The sequence below is a fragment of the Anoplopoma fimbria genome, chromosome 17, assembly GCF_027596085.1.
Source record: "Anoplopoma fimbria isolate UVic2021 breed Golden Eagle Sablefish chromosome 17, Afim_UVic_2022, whole genome shotgun sequence".
Lineage (NCBI taxonomy): Eukaryota > Metazoa > Chordata > Actinopteri > Perciformes > Anoplopomatidae > Anoplopoma > Anoplopoma fimbria.
The window spans coordinates 29886854-29906088 of NC_072465.1; the positions used below are offsets into that span (position 1 = coordinate 29886854).

Genomic DNA, 19235 nt, shown 5'->3' on the forward strand with positions numbered 1-19235 from the left:
TCTCTATATTTCTATCTTTTACTTTCTGTCTATTTCTTTCTTTTCTTTCTCCCTTTATTTATATCTATGTTTCTTCATTTTTCTTTCTTTCTCTCTTCCTTCCCTCTTCCTCTCTCTCTCTGCAGACGGTGAGCTGTATGCAGGAACCTCGGTAGACTTCATGGGAGCGAACGCAGCGATCTTCCGTACGTCTGTTCATGGCAGCAGTCAACATTACATCCGGACTGAAGCGTACGACCACAACTGGCTCAACGGTGAGAAGCTCCACCTTCAGCAGGAGTTCAGCTTTGGTGGATTTATTTTGTTAACACCAAACATGTATCTATGTCTTTCTTTTACATTTTCCTTCCTCTCTTTTTATCCTCTGATCCTAAATTGATCATCTGATCAACCACAGAGACTGAATATGAGAGTTTAATTCATGTCCTCACACAATCAATCTCTCCCTCTCAGAGCCGGACTTCATCGGCTCCTTCTCCATCCCCGACACCCACAGTCCGGACGACGACAAGGTCTACTTCTTCTTCAAGGAGCGTGCGACGGAGGCCGGACAGTGGGACAAGAGGGTCTACAGCCGCGTGGCTCGAGTCTGCAAGGTGTGGAAGTCAGAAAAGAGTTTCCTCCAGATCACATGACAAGATCTTCTAACCTGCTGACCGGACGCTTAATGCCAAGCAGTAGATTTTAACATGCAACCTTTGTCCTTTAATCCAGAATGACGTAGGAGGAAAGAGGAGTCTGATCAACCGTTGGACCACCTTCCTCAAAGCCAGACTGGTGTGTTCGGTGCCCGGTCCGTCTGGAGTCGACACACAGTTCAATGAGCTCGGTAACGCCTCCCTCCTTTTCCTTCCTTCCTGTCTGCCTCTTCTCTCATCCTCGTTTCCTCATCTAACTCCCTTTTGCTTTCATGGTCCTGCCTCACTTTATTGTTCTCTCTCTCAACTTTGAAGAAAAAGAAAAAGACAAAGTTTAAATATACTTTTACTGCAGTAAAACTCATGAATTATATATATTTACATATTAGCAATTATTTCACAAATAGAAAAAGAGAACCCTTATTTCATGTCCATCCATATATGCACACACATACACACACACATGCATGAACACAAATATTTATATGTGCATAAATACCTTCATGCATGCATCCAGATGAACCTATATCCACAAACATAAATGTGCTAAAGGAGGTGTTAATTATGCTAACTGATGATGGCTCGATGGAATAAATAAATTAATAGATAAATAATTAAATAAGTAAATAAATAGATTGATAAATGAATAATTAAAAATAAAATTAAATTCAGTAAAATTAAATTAAATTAAAAAAATATAATAATTATAATAATAACAACAAAAAAAAATGTTTAACATCAATGAAACTGACTCACAATGTTATATTAAAAGATGCTTCTGTGTTTTTCTAGAGGACATCTTTGTTCTGGAGACGAAGGACCCTCAAAACCCGACCGTCTATGGCGTCTTCAGTACGTCCAGGTGAGAGTTCATCCAGCTTTGTTTGGGTAGAGTTTGTTTTCATGATGAAAGAAAGCATTGTTACACCGTCAGCAGAGCAGGATCTCATCCTCCCTCACGTGCACGCTCTTAGACAGGCTGCCTCGTGCACGCCCCGCGGCGTGGAGGGTCAGAGGTCAGCTGGTGGTTGTCAGGGTCAGAGGTGAAGAGGCCCAGCTGGTGGTGTTATTGAAACCCTGATGTAATAAAACACCCCCACCTCTCCTCCCTTTGCTGATTCACTCATCTCCTCCCATCCCTCCTTCCTTCCTTTCTTTACCTCCTATTTCATCCTTCCTTGTTGTAGTGTTTTATATCTTCTACTTCTTCTCTTCTTTATCTTTTCCTTTTCTGTCTCTTTATGTCTTTCTTTTATTGTTTTACAATTTTCCAGTACTTATTTTATTGGTTGTTCTTCCGCTTCACTCTAATTCCTTTGCTTTTAAAAGCAGTTTTGGGGTATTTTGATTTTATTTTTTTTGCTCCTGTTTTTTGCTCCTATGGACTCATTTTTCACTGTAATATAAAAGTTCTGCTCCTCTATAAAAGCAGAACAATCATGACTAGAAGTAGAGAAAACTTAATTCTTTTTATTTTGGGCAGAATAACACAGTTATAATGACATAAATCCTAAAAAAAATGATTAAAAGAAAATAAATACAAATTGAATTTCTTTGATAATTTATTATACAAAAAAAAGTGCAAAACAGGAAACAGAATCTATATATATAACATTTTTCCAAGTTGCCAAAAGTGTTACTGATGTTGGAAAAAAATGGAGCCTCTACATGCTATACATTTTGAGCTATTTTTATTTTAACACCCTCTCCTCTCCTCTCTGCTCTGTGTTCAGCATCAGTTCAGTTAAAGTTTCACAGATTTTTTTGTCACATGACTGTTGGTCTCATGTGAATCAATCATGTCTTCATAGCTTCACTGAGGAGCTCAGAATTTAATGTTTTTTACAGAATCTGGTTAAAGTAAACGGTTTATTTGCGGCGAGATTTTAAATGAGACGTGTAGAATAAAATGTTTTTGATGAAAAATCATTGCTTTGTGTTCGAGGACAGGCAGAAAGATGAAAATATGAATTTACAGTTTCTGGCTGTGATAAATAAAAAGAAAAAACATGCTTTTCAATCCCAGGTTCACAGGGTTAATCCGCCTCTCCCCCTCTTCCTCCTGCAGCTCTGTATTTCCGGGTTCGGCAGTGTGTGTGTTCTCCATGGCGTCCATCCGAGCTGCTTTCAACGGACCGTTTGCCCACAAAGAAGGTCCTGACTACCGCTGGGTGGAGTACAAGGGCCGCATCCCATACCCGAGGCCTGGCACCGTGAGTTCACACACAGACACCGAAGTGCTCTCACAACCAGAACCTACTAAACACACTCTTCTATCACATCCTATAAAAACTAACCACACATGTGAGGAGTTCAGGGTTTATTATTTTGGTTAAAGGTTCTAACTCTGAGAACACACAGCGAGCTGCAGACTAGTGTGAACTTCAGAGTAGGAGAAAACTAAAAGGTTTCCACCCAGTAAGCGTTTCCAGCTAATGTCAAACTTTGATGACGGTGAGTTTTGTAAATTAATCGTTCCTTAAAGTTTCATTTCAACCAAATCCCACATAAAAAAACATGTTCTTTCACTTACCTCCAGTGGTATAAAGTCACGCAGATGGGTTGATCTCACGTTTTGGAGATAATTATCCTCTGAACCTCCCGTTAACTTTAAACATTGTGTCTCCAGTAGTTTTTCTTTTTTTATGGCTTTACCATCAAAGATTAAATTCCATTCACCTCCTTTACTGCAGAAATTTAAGAGGCAGATATCTCAAAACTGATGATGCCAAAAATATCAGATAAAACTCCTTATATATTTATATATTTATAGAAGGAGTTTTGCATTATATTAAGATATACAGTCCTTTCTTCTATGTTTATCCATCCTTCTTTCTTATATTTCTTTATGCTTATGAATAAGAGACACTGTAACGCACCAATGTCCCCCCGAGGAACAATACAGTTTTTCTGATTCTGATATACACACATATACAAACATACTATTCTCCTACAGAAATAGCCCTCATCATCAACCTTTTATTTCTCCGTACCTCCTCTTTGTGCAGGATCTCACTCAGAAGGACAGAAGTCTGACGAATAAAATTTAGCTGTAAGAATAAAATAAATTTAATATAGATGTATATAGATAAAGACAATACAAAAGAATATATCAAATACAGAGGGAAATAATAATAGAATAATAAAACTAAAGATAATAGGGATCCAATGCTTATTAAAGTTCACGGCCCATAACTCTCTGTCAATATGCTGACGACAGCACGGTATTTGTGTTCGTGTGGAGAACAAAGTGTTTCCTGAAACTCGTAATGAAAACAATCTGTCGGAGCCGCGAGAACCTAGAACCTCCGTGATTTAACTCCTGAGCCGTGAACTCCTCTGGGAAGCCTCAACACGTCGGGAAGCCTCAACACGTCAAGGAGGATCAACGTGTCGGCTGTTATTTCATTCTCCCCCGACGGGGAATTCACTGAGTGTGGTTGACTGCAGAAGAAGAAGAAGTGTGTTTGGTTGATTTAAAGCAGAATGAATCCGTCACAGAGATCACTGACTCACACAAAGTAAAGTCCTCCATGTTGTCCACTTCATGTCCTTCATTATCTTTAACTTTCTTCTGTCCTCGTTCATCCAGTTCATCAATCAGAGCTCGGATCTTCATCGTATCTTTATCTATCTCTTAACTCTTCCTCCGCCCATCTTTCTCGTATTATCTTCTCCTCAGAGGAAACATCTGACTCATCTTTTCTTTTTCCTTCCTCACATCTCCTTTCTTTGCTCACTTCTTCCCATACTTCTTCGTTGTTTCTCATCTGATATTTAATTGTCTGGTTTGAGTGTTTAAGTGGGAATAAAGAAATAGGTAAGAAATAAATAAATAACAAAAAGATTTATTACCGTGGGACTTCCCAAGCTGATTACTTACTTTTTTTTAGTAATACGTATTTTCAAAAATTGTATGTTTGATTATATACAAATGAGGCCTTATCTTATTAAATATGTGTAAGAAGGATTCCTGCTAAACTTAAAATAAAAGGGCCGAGCTAATGATCAGCACCTGAAAAGCTGCAGAAATCAACGCGATTCAAGCCGAAAAATTTGAAAAATAATCACAACCAGGTCGGTCCAATCAGGTTTGTGCAGAGAATCAAAGCTCTACACGGCGTCCTTTAAAACAAACGAATGTCTCCATGCGACTCTGACACAGTTTTCTATTTAATGTGAACATGTGTTGCTGACAAAACACTGAACTTTCCTTCTCAAACCATTTCAAATATAAGATTAGTAATGTTTATTACCTTTAGAGACCCGAAGAGGTGAAACTATCCGAAAGAAAATAATCATTTATTTAAGAAATGTGTTTTTACTCCCTTTAATGACCTTGTGACCTCTCAGATGACCTTCTCCAGGTGTGTGTATGCTCAGGTGTTAATGTGAAAATCATCCTTTTTATTTAACATCATATTTTAACACGCTCATAATATTTCAGTGTCCCAGCGAGACGTACGACGCTCTCCATAAGTCCACCCAGGACTTCCCTGACGAGGTGGTGAGCTTCATGCGGCAGCACCAGCTGATGTGGGAGCCGGTCCTGCCTCTGGGCCGCAGACCCATCCTGACCCGGGTCAACGCACCCTACAGGCTGAAGAAGGTCGTGGTGGACCGGGTGGACGCCGAGGACGGACCCTACGATGTCCTACACCTGGGCACAGGTGAGGAGGAGGAGGGGGGGAGGGGGGAATAAATCTAAATACAGAATGAGAAGGATTTTAAAAAATCTATGAATCTACTGAGATAAGATAAGATCAAATATGATAGAACTTTATTAATCCTGAAGGAATTTCTTGTGCAAGAGTTTCATTAAAGATTAGAACAGAAGAATAACAAAAAAGCAATAGAAAAAAATATAAATATATATGAACAATGGAATAACAATTATTAAATGTAAAAGAAGAAATACTGATACAATTGCAAAATATAACATGATAGCATAAATAAATAAATAAATAACGTTTAAAATATTCAACTTAAAATATAAAAAGTAAAATACAACAATGAAGAAATTAAAATAAGAGTAAAAATATAAAGTGTATAAGAAGTGATACTAACACCAGAGTGTTATTTATTCATATTGACTATACTGAACAGGAAAAACTTTGAGAACAGTTTATTAAATCAACAGGTAATTATTATTTCTGTTTAAATAGAGACTTAAGATAAGATAAAATAGATAATCCTGTATTAGTCCCACAGCAGGTACATTTGCAGGATTACAGCAGCAGAGAGGAAAGAGAGACAAAAGTAAAAAACAAGATCAAAACAAGTATTATAAATAAGTGAATAAGTAATTACACAGTAAATAATAATAAATAAATAAGTAAAAAATCCACAATAACTAAAATATTATATATACAGACAAAATAATTATTGACTTGAGCTTTATGTCGATACACGAGAAGCACAAAGTGTTTTTAACCGAACCACATGATCAACGTTTCACTGAGGATGAGTGTAAACATCCTGCATTCACTCATTAACTCCTCAAACTGAGACGTTTAATGTTTTCAACCCAAAGCAGAGGGTGTGTGTGTGTGTGTGTGTGTGTGTGTGTGTGTGTGTGTGTGTGTGTGTGTGTGTGTGTGTGTGTGTGTGTGTGTGTGTGTGTGTGTGTGTGTGTGTGTGTGTGATGGATGCTGACAGCCTGAAGGGTTCAGAGGTGCTCCCTCTCCTCCGTTCATCTCCTCTGAGTGGATTCCTCTCAGCGTCTCTCGTCGTAAATATCATAAACCACAGAGATTATTATTTTCTGCAATGATCCAAAAATCCAACAGAAGAATCCCACTGGAAGGAACCAGTGACGCTAACTTCCTGTTGGACTACAAAAATACGTCATACCTTCAGCTTTCTATATATAATGTTGTTAAGAATAGTTAATTTAATACTTTAGAACTTTATAAATCTGGAAGGAAATTCTTGTGATCAATTAACTGTAAAATAAAGAATACTGACACCATTGCAAAATACAACACAATACCAAAAGGAGTAAATAAATAAAGTTTTAAAAAATTCAATTTTTGTTTTTTTTAAATAGACTCAGTGATCTTAATCGACCGATTCTACTTCCAAAATTCCTGATTGTAGGAGACGTAATTTAACGAGCTGCCCAAAACGCTGCTGCTAAACTTCAGACCAGGTTCTCCAAAAATTCAGAATCCAGTTCAAGGTTCTTGTGACCTCTTCTAGAGCTGTTCATGGCCTTAAACCACCAGCAGGTCTTCTGGTGTTTGGTATGCAGAGTATCTGATCTATGAGTATCTGAGGTTTCCATGGCGACGAACCCCGACCTCTAGGTCCTAAATATTAACCAAACACAAGGTCAAAACTGACCCTCTCATTATGAGTCAGAACCTGATGACCTTCACGCTGCTGCAGCTGCAGCCTGGAGCTTCACAGGAAGTTAGAGAGTTAATAATTTAAAAGAAAACTCTCAGCCGTCCGTTAACATCCCTGAGCTCTTTGAACTTTAACTCTGTGTGACTCAGTAGAAAAGTATTACTGACTGAATAAAAATGATGAGAAGTATACTAACAAGGAAATTAAAGTAGAGAATAACTGTCACATTAGTTAAATTGTCCTTAATCCCAGGAAGATGCTTTATTAAGTCAACATCGATTTAAACAATTTCACTGTAAAATAACGGTAAAATACAGCAGACCCCTGTCATTTACTGTTATTTTAAGGTGCATCTATTGTAATTTATTTCAATGGTATCTTATCATATATTTGATAACAGTAGAACAGCTGGGTTTTACAGTATTTAACAGTATATACCAGCATGTTACCCTTAATTTACAAAGGGTAATAAAATCTTCTACTTTTGCTTTTAATTCCCCACAACTAAAAAGAAAACTCAAGAATTAATATACAATACAATATTGCTGAAGATTATTACTTGTCCTCAATCATTTATACAACTCACTGAAAGACAAATACTATTAGGAATATTTGTAGTCCAAAACTGAAGAGGTACTGCATGTTTAGAAGAATAATGAATAATTAAACACGTATTTTAAACATGTAAATGTGATCAGCATGAAATACATGAAAGTGTAAAGGAGAAAGAGAGAGAGAGCGGTGAGAGAGGATTACACCGCCTCACTTCTTCATCGTCTTTGAGACACACTTTGACTCTATCCTTTATATATTTAATAATGAACGTTTACAGTACACAGACATCTTATCATCATTTTCTAGTCCAAACTCTTCAAACTTGAGCTGACTCACACTGTTTGGTCTCTATTTTATTTTGAGAAACTCAAACACAAAATGAGCAGATTTCATCTTCTCAAGAAGTTCTCAGATAATCAGAGACATCTAGCTGCATCATTAGTCCATGTAGGGTCAGACTCATCTGTGGACACACACACACACACACACACACACACACACACACACACACACACACACACACACACACACACACACACACACACACACACACAACACAAAAGCATGCAATGTTCTCAGTCTGGTATTCACATTTAGTTTCACACACACACATTTCCCACAAAGAGATCTGTGATGTTTGTGAGGTTTCCTGGGAGCATCCTGACATTATGTCTCTGTGTGTGTGTGTGTGTGTGTGTGTGTGTGTGTGTGTGTGTGTGTGTGTGTGTGTGTGTGTGTGTGTGTGTGTGTGTGTGTGTGTGTGTGTGTGTGTGTGCTTGATGAAGAGTCTTAAAGCTGCATTCTCTCACCTGTCCACCAGGGGGCGACTCCTCTGGTTGTATAGAAGTCTATGAGAAAATGACTCTACTTCTCTCTTGATTTATTCCCTCAGTAAACATTGTAAACATGAGTTTATGGTCTCAATCTCTAGTTTCAAGTCTTCTTCAATACAGCATGATGTTCATTTAGTAAATGATGCTCCATTTAGAGTCAGCAGATTATAACTATTGTGTGACGTATGAAGTAAACGTTCTTTCTGTTGTTTTGTCTCAGATGATGGGAAGGTGGTGAAGGTGGTGTCGGTCATCAAAGACAGCTGGGACACGGAGGAGATCATTCTGGAGGAGCTGACTGTCTTTCAAGTGAGATAATAAAATAAATATAGTTTACTGACATATTTCTTCATGCAGTAAATCCACGTTAAACAAAGCACTCTGGAACATATCTTATCAGTGCTTGTTTTCATATTTCTTCTATTCAGATTATCACACAGAACCTTTAAAGACATAACTTCACCCTCAAAATGTCCTCATCCTGTGTTACCTTGAATTCTTGAAGAAAACGTTGTGTTTCTCTCGTTGAACGAAGAATCAAAAAACAGAGAAAAGTCTTAATGAATTGAATTAAATGGAGGCCGCTTTTAACAACTTTAAAACAGAAACAGGACTGGCACCACCGGGTGAACCTGGTCAGCTGATTCAATACAATTCCATTTTATTTGTATGGCCCCAAAATCACAAATCACCGCGTGATCCAGCGCCGAGGAGAACTATATGAAATCATCTGTTCAAACTCTCACACATGCTGGTGCAGAATAATCCAAAGGTTCTTTCTAATTTCCCTGATTTTCTCGCTCCTGGATCCTCTGTCTAGTTACCCGGAAGTCAATCCCGGCGCTTCATCTTGAAGCATAACAATGGACAGATGATGCAGCTGTGACACACATTTTTTTAAATTGACGTCACTTTAAAATGAGGAATTTGTTAAAATACTTTTGCATCAACTCATCGCCTCCTTTTCTTGCATCTCCTATGTGAGGGACTAAGATGAGGAGGCACAAAGTCTGGTGGCTCCTCATCCAAAATCTGGAAATGATAAAAACCCCATGGCTCATTTATCCAGTGGTATGCTCACTACTTCACAAACACATGCATCTGAACTAAAACTTTACTATTTGAAGCACTGGATACTGGATACAGATGTTTTCATATAGTTTTTGCTGTTTTTAAACGCCGCCCCCATTTACTTCAATTCATCACAACCTTTCTCCATCTTTTTTTTATTCTTCGTTCACCGTGGAAGAACACGAGAAGGTTTTCTTAAAGAATTCAAGGTAACACAGGATGACTCACTGATATGCAGATACTCATTTTGGGTTCCCAACATGAAGCCTCACAGGACTTGTATGGCTGAGACCTCGGAGCTTGTTTTTTGTGTCTGCCAGCTCTGCACCATGTGATCTGCTGCATGATGTTTTTCATGTAGTTTCCAGCGGAACATATTTGTCTGGAATAACTCTGCTAAACATAAAAAACAGATAGCAGGGCGCATATTTCCCAAGGTCCTCTGTGTCAATAAGCTAATAGGGAAGAGGAGCGAGGGGAGAGAGGAGGACAGGAATAGAGATAGAAGAAGGAGGAGAGGAGAGGAAATAAAAGGAAAAACCAAATGGCGGATATGAGGCTTTAAAAGGGAGCACAGGTGAAAGGAAGGAAGAAAGACGTAAAAAACAATTACAAACAAACAGGAAACCAGACGCACGACGTCTGTTTACGTTTAACTGAGATTAAAACAGGAAGTCAGTCATTTCCAGCAGCAAGGCGTCCACACGACAAACTCTTTCTTTCTTCATTTGCGGCCTGAAGAGGAGGCTTCTTGAACGGCGGTCAGAACTCTATTATAATCTGAGCCTCCTCCTCAGGGGTCAGGGGTCACCGCCTCCCTTTGTGAACTGCTGAAACAAGTCAGTGAGCTAGAAAAATGGAGCAGTGGGGTCATTTAGGCCCTCTGGAGAAGAAAGAGGCTCATTAGATTTCTAATCTTTGGAGCTGACCCGACCTTTAAACGTAACGTTAAACTGAGGCATTCCTCAAATATCAGGTGTGTTGAAGATGTCTTTGTGTGGGTGTTACGTTATCTCAGCTGACTCACAGTCACCGTGGTTTTATGTTGAAAGGTGTTTCCTCCGTTCACAGTATAAAACCAGCTTTCATAGATATTCATGATGGCTTCATGATTATGAATGAACAGTAATAGTGCTTCTATGCTTTTTGTACAGAATATTGTACAAATTACAAACACATCTGTCTCTAACACAAAGCTCTTGTGGTAGAAGGCAAATTCACCTGATCACTCTTAAACGTTATGATTTTGTCAGATTTATTCATGATTCTTCTACTGTAAATGAAATCACATCATCAGAAACATTTGTATATATGATTAAATATCATTATACTGAATGTATAAGAGTTGTTTTATGTTTTTGTTTGATGCAGCAGGTTTCTAAATTCATGCTTTTTCATTTTTGTCCTGCAGAGTCCCACTCCAATCCTGAGCATGGAGCTGTCTACCAAGAGAGTAGGTCTATCTGTCTACCACTTTTCTTTTTTACTAAAATGTTCTGTTTGTTTGTTGTGTTTGCTCCTTTGTGTTCTTTTTTGTTTTGTTTGTCTTGCCCTATGTAAAGCGTCTTTGAGTACCAAAGCGCTATATAAAATTAAAGTATTATAATATTATTATTATTATTATATTATTATTATTATTATCTATCTGTCTGTCTGTCTCTCTCGCTCTCTCTCTCTATCAGTCTGTCAGCCTCTCTGTCTTCTGACTTTTATAAAAAGTTGACAAGTTTAAACAGAAACCCTTTTTATATTCAGTGACCAGTAAACCGTAGATCTGATGAAAACAATGTTAATTTATTAAAGAAAATGTGAGAGTAACTGTGGTTATGACTTATAAGAGTAAACTCTTGTTCCATAAAATTATAAACAAAGGAATATAAAGACACCTAAAGAAATAACCTTAAAAAAACGATTCGTCTCCTTAGATAACTTTATATTCATGTATTCACAAATTGTATGAAAATACATTTGTTGTTTTGATACTAACAGATAGAAAATTATGTTTTAATGGTAGATGTGACTATATTTCTGTTGAAGTTGCTGCCTCTCTGTCGTCCTGTCTCACCTCCCTTCTTGTTTCTGTCTCACCTCCCTTCTTGTTTCTGTCTCACCTCCCTTCTTGTTTCTGTCTCACCTCCCTTCTTGTTTCTGTCTCACCTCCCTTCTTGTTTCTGTCTCACCTCCCTTCTTGTTTCTGTCTCACCTCCCTTCTTGTTTCTCTCACCTCCACTTGTTTCTGTCTCAGCAGCAACAGCTGTACGTGTCCAGTGAGCTCGGCGTGGTCCAGCTGGGGCTCCAGAGGTGTGAGCTGTACGGGGCCGACTGTGCCGAGTGCTGCCTGGCCAGAGACCCCTACTGCTCCTGGGACGGCCAGACCTGCTCCAGATACTTCCCCACCAGCAGGAGGTACAGAGGACCAGAGGACCAGGATCAGTTACTGGTTTTAATATGTGTCCCCATCCAGGCCCTCAACACTGGGCAGCAAATGGGAGTGTTAAATATATATATATATATTTATATATTTTATATATATATATTTATATATTTTATATATATATATATATTTATATATTTTATATATATATTTTTTATATTTTATATATATATATGTATATTTTTAGATTTAGCTGATACCAATGTGTGATATTTTCACAATGTAGCCAATGTAACAATGTAGCCTAACAGAGTAACGTAACAATGTAGCCTAACAATGTAGTGTAACAATGTAGCGTAACAATGTAGCCTAACAGAGTAGCCTAACAATGTAGCGTAACAATGTAACAATGTAGCGTAACAATGTAGCCTAACAATGTAGCCTAACAATGTAGCCTAACAATGTAGCCTAACAATGTAGCGTAACAATGTAGCGTAACAATGTAGCCTAACAATGTAGCAATGTAGTAACAATGTAGCAATGTAGCTAACAATGTAGCCTAACAATGTAACGTAACAATGTAGCGTAACAATGTAGCCTAACAATGTAACGTAACAATGTAAACAATGTAGCGTAACAATGTAGCGTAACAATGTAACGTAACAATGTAACGTAACAATGTAGCCTAACAATGTAACGTAACAATGTAGCGTAACAATGTAGCGTAACAATGTAACGTAACAATGTAACGTAACAATGTAGTGTAACAATGTAGCGTAACAATGTAGCGTAACAATGTAGCGTAACAATGTAACGTAACAATGTAGCGTAACAATGTAGCGTAACAATGTAGCCTAACAATGTAGCCTAACAATGTAACGTAACAATGTAGCGTAACAATGTAGCCTAACAACGTAGCGTAACAACGTAGCGTAACAACGTAGCGTAACAACGCCCACCTGCCCTTAGTGGACTATCTTGGTTTGTTTTACACATTATTATACCATGTAACTTTCAATAACACTTTGCTCATCTTAATATGTCACTTTCTCTGAATGAAAGCGTTGACATTCAACGTACCCGTGGTTTGATGAAACGTACAATGGAAACATATTTTCCCGGTGACTGGGTTGACATATGAATACATGTTGTGTTTCTTTGTACAAATGACTGGAAGTCTTGTGGGATTCTAACATCGGGGCCTATCAGGAGTCTTTAGGACAATCAGCTTTGTTTCACTCAGTAGATGATTCATGATAAAGAAAAATGAACCAACACGCTCTGAAGAGAAAGAGAACAAATGTGAAGACTAATGGAGAGAAATAAATAGTCAGCGAGACCTTTAGATCTGTTTCAGTCTGGAGGACGTGAAGAAAGGAGCCCGGGTCATAAAGCGACAGAGATGGGTGGATAGACGGAGATGGAGACATGACAACACTCTTTACCACGGCTGCAACAACACTCTGTATTTTCATAGCCTGTAGCTGCTCCGTGTTTCCTCATTCATAATCACAGTAGCTCCATGTTTGTTCACCCCGAGCAGCCGGCAGCCGCCCAGAAACAACAGAGAGGACGAGGACTTAATGCTCTGATACGACTCCATCTGAAGGAAACAGCATCATCTGCTGCTGTCAGCTGCTCTTTGACCGATTAGTCTACTTCAGTGTTCTCACAGTCACAGTCATTATTAATATTTAAGCATGTTTTTGTACATCATAGTACAATACAGACATTAAATAGGAGAATCATGGTCAAAATTATAAGTTATTAAAACAAGTTTTGTGCTAAGACAACACAGTACATCCAATTAAAAGCTTATATTTAACTTACATATTATAAATGTGTGTGTGTGTGTGTGTGTGTGTGTGTGTGTGTGTGTGTGTGTGTGTGTGTGTGTGTGTGTGTGTGTGTGTGTGTGTGTCAGGCGGGCGAGGAGACAGGATGTGAAGTACGGAGACCCCCGGAGTCAGTGCCCAATCACAGAGGACGGTAAGGATTTCCTCCATCTGATGTTGAATAAACCGTCTCTGTTTGAAATGTTCAGTGACATAAAGTGCTCACACACAAACACAAACACACACTCTCTCACACACTCTCTCACACACACTCTGTGATTGAGTCACATAAGAGATCTGCATGAAATGCATGTGATTAAAGGGTAGAATGTCCAAAAGGGAGCCGACTGTCAGTGTGTTCACATTGGAAATGTCACAAATTTCAGATGGAAACCAGTAAAAAAATTTATTGAAATGAAAAGAAACAGCTGTTCACAACTGCAAAAAATCTAAATAGATAGTGGTTGGTAATAAACTGCTTTGTGGACACCAAATAAAACAACAAATAAAATAACTATAACATTTTTGAAAAACATTCTGAAGTGTATTTTTTTATTTTAATTGACTGATTAATTGACATCTGACATTATAGTATAGTTCAATGTTAGTATAAAACATTTATATATGTTTTTTTGTACATTAACTGCAAACACAATACACTTAGACATTTATTTATTAATTTTAACAGAGCAACTACAATCAGTCATTTTGAAAGAGTGAGAGTCACTTTTTTTCAAATTTTCATACTTTGTTTTTGCAAAAATACTCAATTACTAAAGCTGAACTACCATAATAAAAAATAAATACATTACTCACTGGTATATACTGTTAAAAAACTTCAATGATGTTTCTGTTCTGCAGTCAGATGTAGGGCGCCCTCTAGAGGTTGTTCTGAGTAACTGCAGGTTTCTCTGATTCCCAGATAAACTGGACTCAGTGATGATTATTACAATAAACAAAGAGGATCAGATGTTCTATAAATGTAAAAAAAATTATAATTCTTGATTGTTTCTCTGCCTGTTAAGTATCAAAGGAATTATAGATACACTGAATATTCCCATTATTTTAACCCCATTTCACATAATGTTTTCTCACTTTTTCAACTGTCTTGGCACAAAAACACTATAAACACTCTATAAACTTAATAAATTTTACTGTTATTATGCATCATATTTCTGTTTTTCTTCCCCCCTTGTTGCTCATCAGATCCGGAGTCCGTGGAGGTGAGGTCGGTGTACGGCGTGGAGGGGAACTCCACCTTCCTGGAGTGCGTTCCTCGCTCACCTCAGGCCGAGGTCAGGTGGACGGTGCAGCTGACGGAGAGCCAGACGCTCAGCCAGACACACAGAGAGGTGAAAACACAAGAAAACCTTTAGAACTTATTCAAACATCAGTCGGTGAGAATATCTCTCATTTCTTTCTCAAGGAGTATTTAAATAGTTTCTGACACCGGCCTGAGGAGGATTTTAAATCACTTCTTAAAACCCATTTTTACAGACTGGCTTTTTTGTGGTCTTGATTTTTAATTGTTTTCACATCATTTCTTAGTTTGTTCTTAAAGTAACGATTGGTTTTATTGTTTCATCTATCGTTCTGTTTTATCAGAGTTTAAATGTTTCCTCAGTTTACCTTTGTTGGGCCTCGCTGGTGATCTTTCTGTCAATTCCAGTTTACAAATGATTCATTTGCATTTAAACACATGATGTAATGTGGATCATTCTCAGGAAAAAAAACCCTCTTTTTTATATATAAGAGGTTTTTTTTCCTGAGAATTATCCACCATGAATCATGTTTAAATGCAAATGAATCCCACCTCACCTTGCCTGTCAATTCTATTTGTAAACTTTGTTTTTAAAGATGCTATATAAACAAAGTTATTATAAAAGAAAAAAAGCTAAATCTTTAAAAAAATCTAATCACAATAAGCAAACATCTAGAGTAATTAAACAATACTTATTATAAGTAAAACAAATGAATGCCAACAACACATAAAAAGGTCCTACAGTCAAACTGAGGATCTGGTCCCGGGGCCCCTGACCCCTCTAGACGGGCCCCTCAGCTGGATCAATGCTGACTCTAAGTAAACCTTCTCATCTCCATCCTCTCTCTCTCTCTCTCTCTGTCTCTCTCTCTCTGTCTCTCTCTCTCTGTCTCTCTCTCTCTCTCTCTGTCTCTCTCTCTGTCTCTCTCTCTCTGTCTCTCTCTCTCTCTCTCTGTCTCTCTGTCTCTGTCTCTCTCTCTCTCTCTCTCTCTGTCTCTCTCTCTCTCTCTGTCCGAAGATGAGCGCTCCCTCCACATGAAGCGAGGGTTGCTGGTTCAACGCCTGGAGCTGGCTGACTCGGGCCTCTACACCTGCGCCAGCCACGAGCACTCCTACAGCCAGGTCCTGGCCCGGTACCGGATCCACATCATCCCCACCCACAGCCTCCAACCCCGACACCAGCAGAGCCTCGGCCCCAACCAGCCGGGCCCCGTGGCCCTCGGGGTCGCCGGGTTCCTCGGCCAGTCCGGACCCAACCACCATCTACCGGTTCAATCTGCGGGCCACAGGAACTCCTGGCTGCCTCTGAAGAGCTACAAAGACCTGCAGATGGTCGGGACCAACAGCCTGAGCGTGGACGAGTACTGCGAGCAGCTGTGGTACCGAGAGAAACGCCGGCAGCAGAAGCTTCGCACTCTGAAGCTGAAACAGGAGAGCAGGAAAGCTCGGGTGAGGAGGAACAACCCTCCGGAGACTCCGCTCTAGTCGGTGGAGGACTTAAGAGAGACTGCTGATGGACTTCAGATCCTGAACTAGGAGACGTTTCCTCTACAATGTTTGCTTTTTGAGCAAATAATGCCATTAAAAACTAAAATAAGACATTAGTATGTCCTCATCCTGAATATTTTGGCATCTGAACTAAAATTGATATGTAGAAAAATGTCTTTTGTCTCTGAATTTATATTATTAGAAATATGCATTATTGTTTTTTGTGGCGTCAGGTAAATAAAAAATATAAATCAGCTCATGACACAGAATCCAAAAATATGTTATGTTAAATATAACAGAGAATAGTTACAAGACAATATACTGTATTATCTGTCCACCTCATCAGACACAAAAAGACGTGGTTAAAAGGGAAATGATGCATCTGATCATATTTCAGTTTACATAACGTCATCTTATTATCTGTCAAGTACAATCTACCATTTGTTGTGTCTCAGCTAATTAGCTTAGCGATGCCAAAAACTGTTCAGAGTTTAAAGGGATAGTTGTGATGTTTAGAAGTGTGGTTGTGTGAGGTACTTCTCTATCGTCACTATATTACTGCAGTAGATGGAGTAAAGTAAAGTACTGCTGTGGACGTATTTAAGACACCTAAAAGAATCAATATCAGTTCAAGAGTACACTTTATTTAGAATATTTAAACCTCTACTTTGCTGTCACACAGACCTTTATGACGGGAGCTGAAGCTCTCTTCAAAGACATTTTATCTCTTAGAACACAGGAGTGGCTGGTTTACTGTTGCCTCCATCTGTATTTGTTTTTTGTTGTTGTGTGACTTTGGTGTTTTAAAGGATTAATTCAGATTCACCAAAGTCACATAATAGCATGAACTAACTAACTGGTGGAGTCAGCTGTAGACCAACAACTCCTGTGGTCCATGAGGTAAATTTACTATTTTTCTGAATGGAGTTTGGTGAGTTTGAAGAGAGCATAGATTCCATACTGTACTCCTGCCTGCTTTTCAAAACTAGGAGCCTCCACCGTCTACTGTAGTAATACACAGCTTCTGGATAAGTATCGCATACAACATCACTTCAAAACTTCACAACTAAATATAGAACTTTTAGTGTTTCAGACGAGTGGGCTAAAGGAGGAAACCTCGTCAGACTATTTACTTTTACTTTAATGTTTTGAATTTACAAATATCCACACTTCAATAAGTATTTTTCTGTCCAAAATATCTATTCAGAAAATGGCACCAGATAGTAAATAATGGACGGACATAGAGGTGAAACTATATCAGGATCTCACGCACAATGCCGACAGAAATATGTAAACTATATATATATAAACAGTATAAATTAATGACAGAACAAGAAAAGTGTTTGCCGATGTACTGCTTCACATGTAACTGTGTTTAAACATAAAATGTTTGACTTGTATTTATGTTTGTTTTGAGACGTAATCTACACAGATTAGATCTACTTCATATTTACAGAGTGAATAAAAGCCTCAGTGGAAACGCACACATGAAATGGACCTTGCCTGAAAATACACAATGTATAGCTTATGTGTTACTCATGTGTATTAAAGAACTCTATTTTTGATAGTTTTCTTTCTTTGTATTCTAGATTCTGTATTTTCTCAATGTTTATATGAACTCGTGTGTTTCTCATAAGCAAAATAAAAACTTTTTTCAATTTTAATAAGATTTGAGATGGAAAGAAAGTGTCTGTTTGTGAATAAACCACAAGATGTTGTAAAATAAAGAATAAAAAACATTCAAGGGTTTTATAATTTTTTAATCACATTGTGCTTTCTTTTATTTTCCAAAGGTAGAATAACACACAATTAATTGATTTTTTAATACCATAAGAGGGTAATACTATTGATGTATTTTTTAATAAGTTTAGTCTGGTTGAATTTGAGGGGTGGCGGAGGTTGATACTCAACTTACAAAGTATTGCACATTTGTTTGAAAGTTTGGGCAGGATAGGAGATGCTGTTGGAAAAAACATTTATGTGTGTCTAACATGCAGTTTTTAACTATTTATGTTTATTATCGAACTGAGTCAGACAACAAAGAAATGTCTCAGTCTGTTGAATAAATAAACAGTGACAATATTTATATTCCTTCCTTGGAAGTCATATCGACATATTTAAGAATAAGACAAAACCTCACAATGCACATTAAAGCAAAATGTGTTGAAGGTATGCAGAGAATATGTTGGAGGACAGGATACATTTTCTGAGCGGCTGCATGGAGGTTAGGATTATCAGGGATGGAAAAAAGCAAAGTCATAGTGGAGATAGTGGACAAGCCAAAAGTTCACGGTATTTATTGACAAAGATTACAGAGATTATTATAATTATTATTATTATTATTATTGAGAACGGGTACCTTTCTACAGTTGTAGGAGTAGATATGCTGCCATCTTCCCTGGAAACTTTTCCTGGTCAAATAAAAGTATAATAAAAAATAAAATACATTTTGGAATAGATGTATTAGTAAAACGATTGAAAGCATATTTTTATATAATTTTATTATATTATTTTGTATTTTATTTTATATAATTTTATATAATTTTGTATTTGTTTTTATATCATTTGTTTTAATTTTTTATTTTATTATATTATTTATATTTTATTTTATATCATTTTATATCGTTTTGTATCATAATATATAATTTTGTATTTGTATTTAATTGTATTTTATTTTATATCATTTTATATAACTTTATATCATTTTGTATTTGTATTTTATTTAATTTTATTATATTATTTTGTATTTTATTTTATTTAATTTTATACCATTTTATATCATTTTGTATTTGTATTTGTTTTATTTTATTTTATTATATATATTTATAT

At 37.4% G+C, this 19235-nt stretch overlaps 1 protein-coding gene across 1 annotated transcript in view; it reads left to right on the forward strand.

Annotated features, from left to right (window-relative positions):
• The window catches only part of si:dkey-49n23.1 (semaphorin-3D), a 78758-nt gene extending 60685 nt beyond the window's left edge, over window positions 1-18073 (forward strand). Inside the window, exons 8-19 of the mRNA XM_054616362.1 lie at window positions 126-254; window positions 454-596; window positions 715-829; window positions 1431-1500; window positions 2707-2851; window positions 5086-5308; window positions 8598-8686; window positions 10860-10901; window positions 11697-11854; window positions 13747-13811; window positions 14864-15005; window positions 15911-18073. Of these exons, the coding sequence (XP_054472337.1) occupies window positions 126-254; window positions 454-596; window positions 715-829; window positions 1431-1500; window positions 2707-2851; window positions 5086-5308; window positions 8598-8686; window positions 10860-10901; window positions 11697-11854; window positions 13747-13811; window positions 14864-15005; window positions 15911-16403 (1814 nt within the window). The 3' untranslated portion in view covers window positions 16404-18073. The remainder of the gene's footprint in view (window positions 1-125; window positions 255-453; window positions 597-714; window positions 830-1430; window positions 1501-2706; window positions 2852-5085; window positions 5309-8597; window positions 8687-10859; window positions 10902-11696; window positions 11855-13746; window positions 13812-14863; window positions 15006-15910) is intronic.
• The last annotated feature ends 1162 nt before the right edge of the window (window positions 18074-19235 follow it).